The sequence below is a fragment of the Leptodactylus fuscus genome, chromosome 6 (assembly GCF_031893055.1).
Source record: "Leptodactylus fuscus isolate aLepFus1 chromosome 6, aLepFus1.hap2, whole genome shotgun sequence".
Classification (NCBI taxonomy): domain Eukaryota; kingdom Metazoa; phylum Chordata; class Amphibia; order Anura; family Leptodactylidae; genus Leptodactylus; species Leptodactylus fuscus.
In genome coordinates this window covers 40231524-40243101 of record NC_134270.1, presented here as the reverse complement: position 1 = coordinate 40243101, position 11578 = coordinate 40231524, and the positions used below count along the sequence as shown (strand labels likewise).

General features: G+C 44.4%; 1 protein-coding gene across 5 annotated transcripts in view; it reads left to right on the top strand.

Moving 5' to 3' along the window:
• The first annotated feature begins 8979 nt into the window (after window positions 1-8979).
• DIXDC1 (DIX domain containing 1) overlaps window positions 8980-11578 on the top strand; it is a 101415-nt gene continuing 98816 nt past the window's right edge. For all 5 annotated transcript variants that reach the window (XM_075279786.1, XM_075279789.1, XM_075279788.1 and 2 more), the window contains exon 1: window positions 8980-9201. In XM_075279786.1, the coding sequence (XP_075135887.1) occupies window positions 9139-9201 (63 nt within the window). In that variant the 5' untranslated portion in view covers window positions 8980-9138. The remainder of the gene's footprint in view (window positions 9202-11578) is intronic.

The window sequence follows — 11578 nt, the reverse complement described above, 5'->3', positions numbered from 1 at the left end:
TCATGTTTATTGGATTACTAGACACTTTCGGAATAGAGTGTCTGTGCCGTGCACCCCGGACATATTATACAGCCTATGGAACCAAGATATATATGGGTGAGCTGAGCTTTCTTTTTTGATTTTTTTTTTAGAGATTTCCCTGAATGGTCATGTTTTTTTTCCTGTCCATCTCTTGTCTGTCTCCATCACATTTTGGGTAGATAAAGCTCGGGATGGTTTGTGTGATGGGAGGAGTTACTAGGCCGAGCTGTGGAGTCGGTAGACCAAGTAGGCCTAACCACTGTCACTTACGCCCCCATTTTTCCACAGCCCAAATCCGACTCCTTCATAAATGGCTGACAGCCACAGTCAGAAGCAATAAAGATCTTCTAATTCATGAGAAACCTTCTGATTATATTCTTATAATAGTAAATATGTAATAGTTAAAGTCAGTAACTTTTTTCACATTTCAGTTCTGACTCTACCCAAAATTGGTTCCAACTGCGATTCTGCATGTTCGACTCCACATCCCTGCTCAAGTTCAAACTTTATTAATTTTTTCAAAGTACAGAGAACAACAACAGTACCATAGGCAAAATAAGAGAACAGCAGAGAAAATGAGCATAAGACCAAAGACCATGACCATCCATAGAATAACAGCTGTCCATGGTATACGAAAAACAGTCAGGACCAGGCCCAAGCGCAAAGATGCGCTTCAGCATAAAGAGGCCAGAAATAACAATATCAATATAAAATTTGAAAATAGAGAAAGGTAAAGGAGGGGAGTGAGGCAGACGGGAGGGTAGGAAGGAAAAGGTAAAAAAAAGAGTGAGGGGGGAGGAGGGGGGGAGATGAGTGAAAAGAGCAAAATGAAATGAGTCGCAAACCAGAAAAAACTCCAATATGAAAACAAGCAAAGTCCGCGCAACCATCTGGAAAGAACATGGCAAACGGAGCTATCAACTCTCAGCAGAGGCCGACGCAGCATCCAGGGATTCAGAGCAACTCGGTGGAAGTTGCCAAGTCGCCGGTAACTGTAGCGCCTCTTCCTGCACCGGCATCCAAGAGGGAACAGTGATAGGAGGGATGTTCAGAGCTCCCCATAGGCGCTCCAAGTCCTGAGGCATACGGACCACCAATCTCTTGCCATTGTGAGGAACCGAAAAGCCGAAGGGAAATAACCAGGCATAGTTAAACCCCTTAGCTCGCAGGTAATCCAAAAGTGGCTTCAGCACCCGGCGCTTCTGAAGGGTAGAAGGTGCCAAGTCCTGATACAGCTTCAGCAAGTGTCCCTCATAGGATAAATCAGCTGCATCCCTGGCTGCACTAAGAAGATCCACAGTATGCATATGGGAAAAAAGGGCACACACCACGTCCCGTGGCGGGGCCTCTGCACTAGGTTTGGGGCGAGCAGCTCTCTGGTTCCCCCCAACTTCATTTTTGAAGCGACATCCACACCCACCAATGAGGAGAAGACACTGGCTGCAATAGAGGGAAGCTGTTCTTGCATGTAGGTTTCTGCGAGACCCCGTATACGCAGATTTCTGCGGCGGGAGCGATTATCCAAGTCCTCCAGCGCCAAATAAGTGTAGTTAAAGTGAGCGGCATGGGTATCTAAGAGTTCAGACACGGAGGAAGCCACATGCTGCAATTCTCCCTGACAGGTCTCCAGCCTATCCACCCGGTGGGTCACATTAGCAAAGTCCTCGCGAAGAGCAGTGAGCCCTTTCAGCACAGGGGCCATAGCATTTGAGAGAGATTGAGACAAAGTCTTTTTTAAATACCCCTTAGAGATAGATGACGAGGAATTATCCTGCAAGGAGCCATCCTCGTCGGAGTCAAGTGGCACTGCACGCTGTGCGCTCGATTCCTCAGGTGCCAACTTCCCTGGAGAAGAAGAAGATCCCGAAGCCTGCTGTTTTTTAAGGAATTTTTGCATTCCCACTGACTGGAGTGGCCTGTCTTTTGGTTCCGGAGAGTCACCAGCCTTACCCCGGCCAATCAAAACCCATTTTTAATTAGATTAATTATTTGTAATTACATTATATAGTCATTAATATTGGACAGTTAAGTAGATGGATAATTTGTTACATATTTACTTTCGTAGGAATCAATCACTGGATAATAAGTTAGAGGATCATTACTGCTTCTGGCTGGCCATGGCTGTCAGCAGTCGTAGTCGGTGGTTTGGTCTACCAATTTCACAGCCCTGGCACCGTTGCTATGAGTATGCTATTACATATTACTTATGTATGTCTAGCCAAAAATGGTGCAGCTGGTCGTGTTTGTATATGATGTTTGTTCTTGGACTATCATGGAAAAAATTCTAGGATAGATGGAAAGATATGGCATATTCTATATAAAAGTATCATGACATTTTTCATGGAGTTGTGGAATCCTGGATAATAGACTGTAATGAGAGGAGCAGCAGGCAGAGCAACGTGAGCTGAAGATTCAGGCTTTTACTAAGTGGATGTGTTTCCTCTGATCCTTTGATCTTTCCTGGAGTTATGCCGAGCTCAGTACATGCTTAATAACATAGGAGTGTGCCTTGTATGTCAGTACGGTAACATCAGTCCTGTGCTTAAAGGGAACCTGCCATGTTAAAACTGCTGGGCTGTCAGCAAACAGCATGTTATAGAGCAGGGCAGACTGATATATAGTTTTGTGTGAAAAGGTTCAGTATAACTTTTTAACTATTTTATTCAGTTATTTGCTCAGTAGTCCAGGGGGCGGTCCTACCCAGTGATTGACAGATAATGAGAAAGTGAAAAGGCCCTCCTACTAGACTCCTAAGCTAAGAATAATCAAGACAAGTTATATTAACTCCTTTCCTACAATTCCCATATATCAATCTGCTCAGCTCCTCTTGCTCATGTAACATAGATCGGTTTCCAGGCATATGGATAGCTTTGTGTTACTTGTACTTAAAGTGCATAGTTTTTTGTTCTGCATATAACAAGTTTTGTTAGGCTCTGTAGTCCTGATTACCCCGCCCAAACACAGTGATTGACAGTGAGAGTCCTGATTACCCCGCCCACACACAGTGATTGACAGTGAGAGTCCTGATTACCCCGCCCACATACAGTGATTGACAGTGAGAGTCCTGATTACCCCGCCCACACAAAGTGATTGACAGTGAGAGTCCTGATTACCCCGCCCACATACAGTGATTGACAGTGAGTGTCCTGATTACCCCGCCCACACACAGTGATTGACAGTGAGAGTCCTGATTACCCCGCCCACATACAGTGATTGACAGTGAGAGTCCTGATTACCCCGCCCACATACAGTGATTGACAGTGAGAGTCCTGACTGCCCCACCCACATATACTGATTGACAGTGAGAGTCCTGACTGCCCCGCCCACATATAGTGATTGACAGTTAGACTCCTAATTACTCCACCCACACAGTGATTTTCAGGGGCAGCCCTGATAACCCCACCCATGCACAATAATTGAAAATGAAATATCTGATTAGACCGCCCACAAACAGTGATTAAAAGTGAGAGTCCTAATTACCCCGCCCATATACAATAATAGAAAGTGAGAGACCTGAATACTCCACCCACACACAGTGATTGACAGTGAGAGTCCTGGTTACCCCGCCCTACACTGTCAATCACTGTGTGTGTGAGCGGGGTAATCAGGACTGTCACTGTCATTCATTGTGTGGGTGGGGTTATCAGAGCCCTTTCTGTCCCTCCTAGGGGTCCTCTTAAGGTAGCAAAATATAGGCTACCTTAGGCTACGACTAAGAGGATCATACATCCTCGAAACGCGTCAGTGAATAGTTCCTGATATGTTTTATACATGGATATGAACAGAAAGATATGATGATGTATGGTTTTAACCATTGAAAATAAGGGCTAAGTTTTAAGAAAACTCCACGTTGGTGCTGGATACCGTCTGTATATTTTGCTACTACTCACACCGATGGAGGCTGTTGGTTCCGGGCATCCGTGATTGCTTCAAAACACAGCACAAGTGAAGGTCGTATTATATTACCATCTGACTCGAGTAAGTGGGCTGTGATTTTCCCTTTTCCCGTACCCTCTGCATACAATATATGTCCTCTTAAAGTATACTCCACTTTATCCCTGAGGATAGAGTAGTCCGAAATAGTTGGTAATATTGCACTCACCAAATTTTATTAAGTTCCCGTTCACATGGTGAAATGTGCCGCTGACTTTGCTGCAAATTCCGCCCTGATTCTGGCTCCCTTGTTTTGAAAGAGCAGCAGATATCAAAGCATTTGGACAGTGAATGGAGCCGATCCCTGACTATATTGATTGTACTGTTTGCTTTATATTACTTTCATGCCTCTTCCATGGTTCTTCCTGTTTCTCATTCGCTGCTGGTTTCTAATGTTAGTTTGGAGATGACGTATACATGTGCAGGTGGATTAGTGACTTTTAGTAATATTCAGCAAAATCCTATATGATTGGTTTAAAGGCCATAATAGTTCTGTAAAGTACAGGTTTAATGATTTCCATCCTGCAGTTTTCCCTTTTAACACAGTAGATTGTATATTTTTTTTCTTTTTGTAATCTCTTATAAATGTAATATTTAGGGGTATACATATATCCTGGTCCAGGGAAAGCTTTGTAGCAAACAGTATGGTTGCCATTACAATTCCCAGGGGTGTAAGCACATGGCCGTGATCACTGCCACAGCAAATTCAGAACAACAAATGCTTACGGTTAAAAAAAAAGATGCCAAGAAGCAATGCAGAGTAATGTAACTTTACAGAGATACACAGTGAGGTCACAGCATTGATATAATAGACGCAGTGACATCACAGAATAAATGTAAGTCACTCATTGAGGTTACAACCCAGAAGTGTGCCTTGTGACATCACAGGAGTGGGATGTGTAAAATGTATTTCACAGTGCAAGGATAATATGCTTAGTGACGTTCTAGTGCATGTATAAATTGGTGATGTCAGAAGCAATTATAATCTACTCATTGATATCACAGTGCAAGGATAAACTAGTGATATCGCAGTACAGAGGTAATACACTGAGTGATGGTATAGTTATATTAATAGGATATCCTACTCATTAATGTTACAGTGCTGTGATAATCTACTCAGTGATGTCACATTGCAAGGACAACCTACTCAGTGATGTCACATTGCAAGGACAACCTACTCAGTGATGTCACATTGCAAGGACAACCTACTCAGTGATGTCACAGTGCTGTAATAATCTACCCAGCGATGTTACAGTGCTGTGATATTTTCAACCTAGTAATATTACAGTGCTGTGATAATCTACCCAGTGATGTCACAGTGCAGGAATAACCTACTCAGTGATGTCACAGTGCAGGGATAACCTACTCAGTGATGTCACATTGCAAGGACAACCTACTCAGTGATGTCACAGTGCTGTAATAATCTACCCAGCGATGTTACAGTGCTGTGATATTTTCAACCTAGTAATATTACAGTGCTGTGATAATCTACCCAGTGATGTCACAGTGCAGGAATAACCTACTCAGTGATGTCACAGTGCAGGGATAATCTACTCAGTGATGTCATAGTGCAGGAATAACCTACTCAGTGATGTCACAGTGCAGGGATAACCTACTCAGTGATGTCACAATGCAGTGATAACCTACTCAGTGATGTCACAGTGCAGGGATAATCTACCCAGTGATGTCACAGTACAGGGATAATCTACCCAGTGATGTCACAGTGCAGGGATAACCTACTCAGTGATGTCATAGTGCAGGGATAATCTACACAGTAATATCACAGTACAGGGATAACCTACCCGGTGATGTCACAGTGCAGGGATAATCTACCCAGTGATGTCACAGTGCAAAGACAAATTATGTAGTGATGTCATAAGGCATGAGTAAACTATTTGTAAAGTTACAGCAGTGAAATATGACAGGTGTCGCAGTACCAGGATAATGTCAGAGCACAATATGCTGTACCCACATGTAGCAGACTTTTAGTTCAGGACTGTAGGAAAGCTGGATGATAGTCGTCAGGGAGCCAGCCTGTTTGTTATATCACTTCTGTCAATGTTCACAACCTGTCTGGAGAAGACGTCAGGACTGGTCTCTCTTGTTTGCCACATGAAGACTGACATGACAGGTTCTGCGTCCCTCCTTCTCCTTATGTACATACAGTGCGCCTGGGTCTGAGGTAATAGAGATAGACATCCTGGATAAGAGTGACCCGAATGTGCCTATAAGTTCTCTCCCTCCCTCTATAGACATAACCCGCCGAGTCCAATGGGCCACTCACTGAAGAGATCGAAGAAAAGAAGAAGTCTGTGACCACCTCAATCCACATGCAGTCTATTGTCCTCAGTTATCTGCTGTTTCTGGCTGGGAGAGTTGTGTTTTCAGAGGGGAGACTGACAAGAAGTCAAGAAATAATCTGCTTGTACGGTCACTACTAGTTTATCTCCCAAATCTCCAGTTCTGAGAACCATACTATATATAACCCGCCGCTCGTATTACTGTATGTTTAGGCAGATACGGATACATGGCTGTGACACAGTTCACATGGCCTACATACATTACATGCAATGTAAGTCAATGCCACTGTGACACTATAATCGGGGTGGCATTTTTGCAATTCTCGTTTTGCAGTTGTGACAACTTGACGGTTGCAACGTGTCTGCATTTACTTTCATAAGAAGCAATGCATCCAGGGTGACACTGCGATTTTTGGATGTTTGTCACGGCTATAGCTGCATAGTCCTAGCCCTTAGGCCACTTTCACACAGTCAGTATTTGGTCCATATTATTTTTTTTTGTAGATTGTGAGCCCCACATAGAGCTCACAATGTACATTTTTTTTTCTCTATCAGTATGGCTTTGGAATATGGGATGGAAATCCATGCAAACACGGGGAGAACATACAAACTCCTTGCAGATGGTTTTTGGCCCTTGGTGGGATTTGAACACCAGGACTCCAAGCTGCAAGGCTGCAGTGCTAACCACCAAGCCACCATGTGGCCCCCAGTATTTGTTTGGTCCATATTTTGTCAAAACCAATGGTGGATCCAGACTGACCCTCAGATTTCTCCTTCTTTCACCAGCTCCATAGACAGGGAGTCTTTACTGTAAAAGCAGTGAGATTATGGAACTCCCTGCCCCAGGATGTGCTGATGGGGATTCATTGTGCATGTTCAAGAGGGGCCTTGACACCTTTCTAGAAAAGAAAAGAAGAAATATTGCAGTATGTGTATCTGTCCTTTGGGAGAATTCATATTCAGCAGTTTTGCTGCAGTAATGTTTCTGACCATCACATTTATCTGGGAGGGGGGGGGCTTCTGGAGATCCATGCACTTGCTGCAGAAACAAAGACATTCGGAAGCGATTTTCGGTCGCAGAGATTTCTGCAACAAATTTGCCAGGTACGATCTCATCCTAAGGCTGAGGCCACATGTAGTGGAAAAGCTGCATTTTTATTGCAGATTTTGCTGTGTTTTTTTTTTTTTAGCTAAAGCCAAGAATGGATACAAAAGGAGTGAGAAATATGCAGAGGAAACATTTGGGGTATGTCAGGTTTGCAGTTGATTCTAAAGGGGATATCTGGTTTCTAAGGGTCCATTCACACGGAGTAACGCGAGGCGTTTTTTGTGCTTATTTTTACGGCCGTAAAAAGACGTTTCCATTGAGTTCTATAGTAAAATACCCTACATGTCGGGTTTTTCTGTCCGCTTGAAAAGTCGGACATCTTTACATGCGGACAGTGAAGGAAGGGCACGGAGTGCAAAAGAACGCACCCGATGCCCATTTAAATAAATGACAGGTGTCACGGACACAGCTAGTGTCCGCTCCTAATGTCCGTGCCAGATTTTGAGCGGACACTACCTGTCGGACACAGACGGTAGTGTGAACGCTCCCTTAGATCCGCGGCGTCTGACACTTGCGACCCCTGCAGGTCACCGGCATCCAGGCAGTGCGGCTCTTAGGGTAAGTTCACACGGGGTTTTTGAGACAGGAACCTGAGGCAGAGGCTGCCTCAAGTTCCGGTCCAAAATACGGGTAGCTGTGACTGGATGGCACTGCACCGTCATCGAGTTGCGCACTGAATGGGCCTAGTCGGGAGGAGGGAGTGTCTTCAGGCCGAATCACGAGGCGAATCCGCCTGAACAAATGAGCATCTTGTTTTTTTTCCGGGGGCCAGAACAAACGACTCCTGGAAAAAAGTACTGACCGGCTCCCATTGATTTCAAAGGGAGCCGTCTTTTTGGTCAGGATTTTGAGGTGGATACGGCCTCAAAATCCTGATCAAAAAACCCTGTGTGAACTTACCCTTACCGTTTTCTTTACATATCGTGAGCCACACTGCTCTCTGTGTACAAACTATAGCACGGTCCAGTCCTGGTGGTCTGTTCTTGTCCCCGCCGTACGTGAGCGCTGAGACTAAATCAGTACACCACCCATGAAAAGCAGGGTGAGGTGCTGTCCATGATAGGCCCAGACCGCAGATGCGGATGTGTGAATGAAGCCTTATACTTCTTCCTTCTGCTAAATCCACTGCTGGCTGTGGCTCAAAAACACAGCTTTCCCACAACCTGGAGTCACAGACTAAGGTACATGCACACGTGTGCAATTGCAAAAAATCGAAGAAAAAAATCTGCGGTATTACTGAATACAATGGGTTTCAGGGACATTATGATGGGACCGCAGCCCCGAAGCCTAAATGACTTTTCCTCACTCCTGCATGTGCCCGTCAGTGTGCCAGTTTCTAGGTGTATATGACCATGGGGAAGATTGTCTGATCTGGAGCATATCCTGCGTGGGCCGGACTTGCCCCATATACCGCTGCTTTGATGTTAGTCTTCTGGGTCCTAGCAGGCGCAGCAGCTGCTTTTACAGACATTTGCATCTGTTTTCTGTTACTTCTTCCTGTGTCTCCATCCTATAAAGTGCTGGTTGTCTTAGTGATGTAAGGGCTGACACCACACACGCCGCTAGGAGATCCCATTACGAGCATGCTCAGTGCGGCTTTGCATCTCCCCCTTCACCCCCTCCTTCCCTGCAGCTTTGCTCTTAGTCTCACATTAACAGGCGGAGAGGACCAGCGTTATCCCCGATGGCTACTAATGCTTTGTGCTTGGAAATAGCCTGGACACACTGCAAACTCCGGTGGGATTAAGTGGAAGAGACAGGCCATTGCTGCGGTGGATGATGATCGCCTATCTGACCAGGGGCAACCTGCAGGAAATTTTACATGAAGGCTTCCCGGAGGTATCTACATGCTTTATTCATGTATATATGTATATGGAGGCTGCATGGTCTGACATTGATGTGAGCAGAAGTTTGGGAGTTCTGCTGAAGTTGGGTGGGTGTGATCGCCTTTGCAGCACGGTCAATGTCATTTCTATGTCTCACACGTCTCTACCTAAGGGCTGAAGCCAAACAGGATATGGAGAGAAAGTAAAACTATCATATGGTTTAGACAGATGTAGCCGGATGTGACTTTGTCATTTGGTCTAGGTCATTCGTGATGTAAAATTTGTGGTTTTACATAGGACTGCATGGAAGGAGGATGGGCGAGTCTTGCAATTTTGGAAAGTTAACGGCAAGTTTGTTTGGTAGTCCGTGGCTATGTGTTATGTTGTATTGTCACACGTTTCTGCATATACATTATTGATGAATGGATCATGTACAGGAAGCAGTGTGTGGTTTGTGTATTACATTTCATATGCTTCATCAGTACAGCTTGGACCATGTTCACATTTGTGTTAGGAGCCTCAGTTGCAGAGTTTGTCAGAAATTCTAGAAAATATTGCGTGACCTGCAGTGGAATGAAGACCGCTGATAGACGTCATTGTAGTCAGTGGAATCTATTGGGCATCTTTGATGTCCATCTTGTGTAAATTTTGATATTCTGATGGTAAAATGATAAGTACAAATGTGAACAGAGCCTTACATAGTTTGGTGACTGTGCAACTGCATGAGGGAGACTATATACAAACAAATGGAGTGTAGCGGTACATAAACCGAGTACCGTATATACTCGAGTATAAGCCGACCCGAATATAAGCCGAGGCCCCTAATTTTACTACAAAAAACTGGGAAAACGTATTGACTTGAGTATAAGCCTAGGGGGGAAATGCAGCAGCTACTGGAAAATTTCAAAAATTATAATGGTCAGAGTTTTTGGGTGCAGTAGGTGCTGGGGAAGGGGAGGGGGTGTTTTGGTTGTCTGTCTGCCCCTTCCCAGAGCTTGAGGACTGTTTTTTTTCCCCCCACGTGGAATTCAGCCTGGCTGACTATAGGGGATCTGCAGTGCTCCTATTAACCCCTTCCCGACAGAACAGGAGAACTGCAGATCCCCTATATTCAGTAGACCAGGCACTGTCAGACACAGGGATACCTAATGTGTATGTGTTTCACGGTCATTTTCTACTTTTATATGTATTCTAGGGAAAGAAGGGATTTAGAACTTTTATTTTTTTATTTTTTCTAAAGCTTCTTTTTTTCCCCATTATTTTATGGGAGATTCTATACATGGATATTGCGGCTGATCATAGAGTTAGCGGATACCATGTGCTAACTGCTAAAGCTGGATATACATGTAATATATTGGTTGTAGATGAAGCATCACTACATTTATGGCAGATTCCAAAAGTTAAAGCCTTCAGATTTTTTTTTTCAAAAACTCAGAACTCAGGTTCTGTTCACACATAAGACAGAGAACATAAGAACATAGGGGCATCAGAGTTCCAATGCTTTTTCTAGGCTGGTGTTCACACATCACATTAGTGGGGCACACAACCAAAATCCATCTATCCATATTTTTGACGTGCAATTTTTAGTAGCCGAGTTATACAGGTGACGCTAGGTTCACACTAGCATTTGGTTTCTATCCTTCATGCAGACCCAAAAGATGACACCCAGTCCACTTAAATAATGGGGTGCACCTGGTGCCCGATTTCTGCCAGCTTTATCATGAAATTGGTGGAGAGAAAAAGTCTTCTTTGCAGGACTTTATCCTCCGATGACCTTAGGCTGGGATCACATGTCACGTAACGTTTTACAGTCCCTGCAGAAAAATACGCGCAGAGGAAGTGCTGCTATTTACAAAATCATTACGTTTTTGGAGATCGCGGCATGTGTAAGGCATGAGGTGTAATTGAAGCAGAAAGTCCACAGAGGAAAACTCTGTGCTGCAATGGGTTGCCGCTGCGGTTTTCCCGCTACGTAAGCAGATTCTGCGGCAGACTCCAATGCAAGTGTGAATCCAACCTGAAATGTGTTTCCCCTGTATAGATTGTGCAAGCAATGATCTGACGTGTGAACCCAGCCCTGTGGACAGTATATGTTGTGTGTTACAGATGTGCCGATCACCAGGTCAGAACTGACAGATTCACTGTTGTCTTCTGTGTACTTTGACACTTGTTGCTAAGCGACATCCCAAACATATGTGACACCTATAGGCAGGATGGGTGACAATGATTCTGTAGGGAGGCAGGGACTTCTCTCACGAAAACCAGGAATATGTACCTACTACATGGATACGGCACACTCCAGCTCTGTTTGCTTTCCATTAAATTGACAGGAGGATTTACAGAGTGTCTTGAGAATATCTAAACTGAATCAAAGGAGCAAAGGAGGTGCT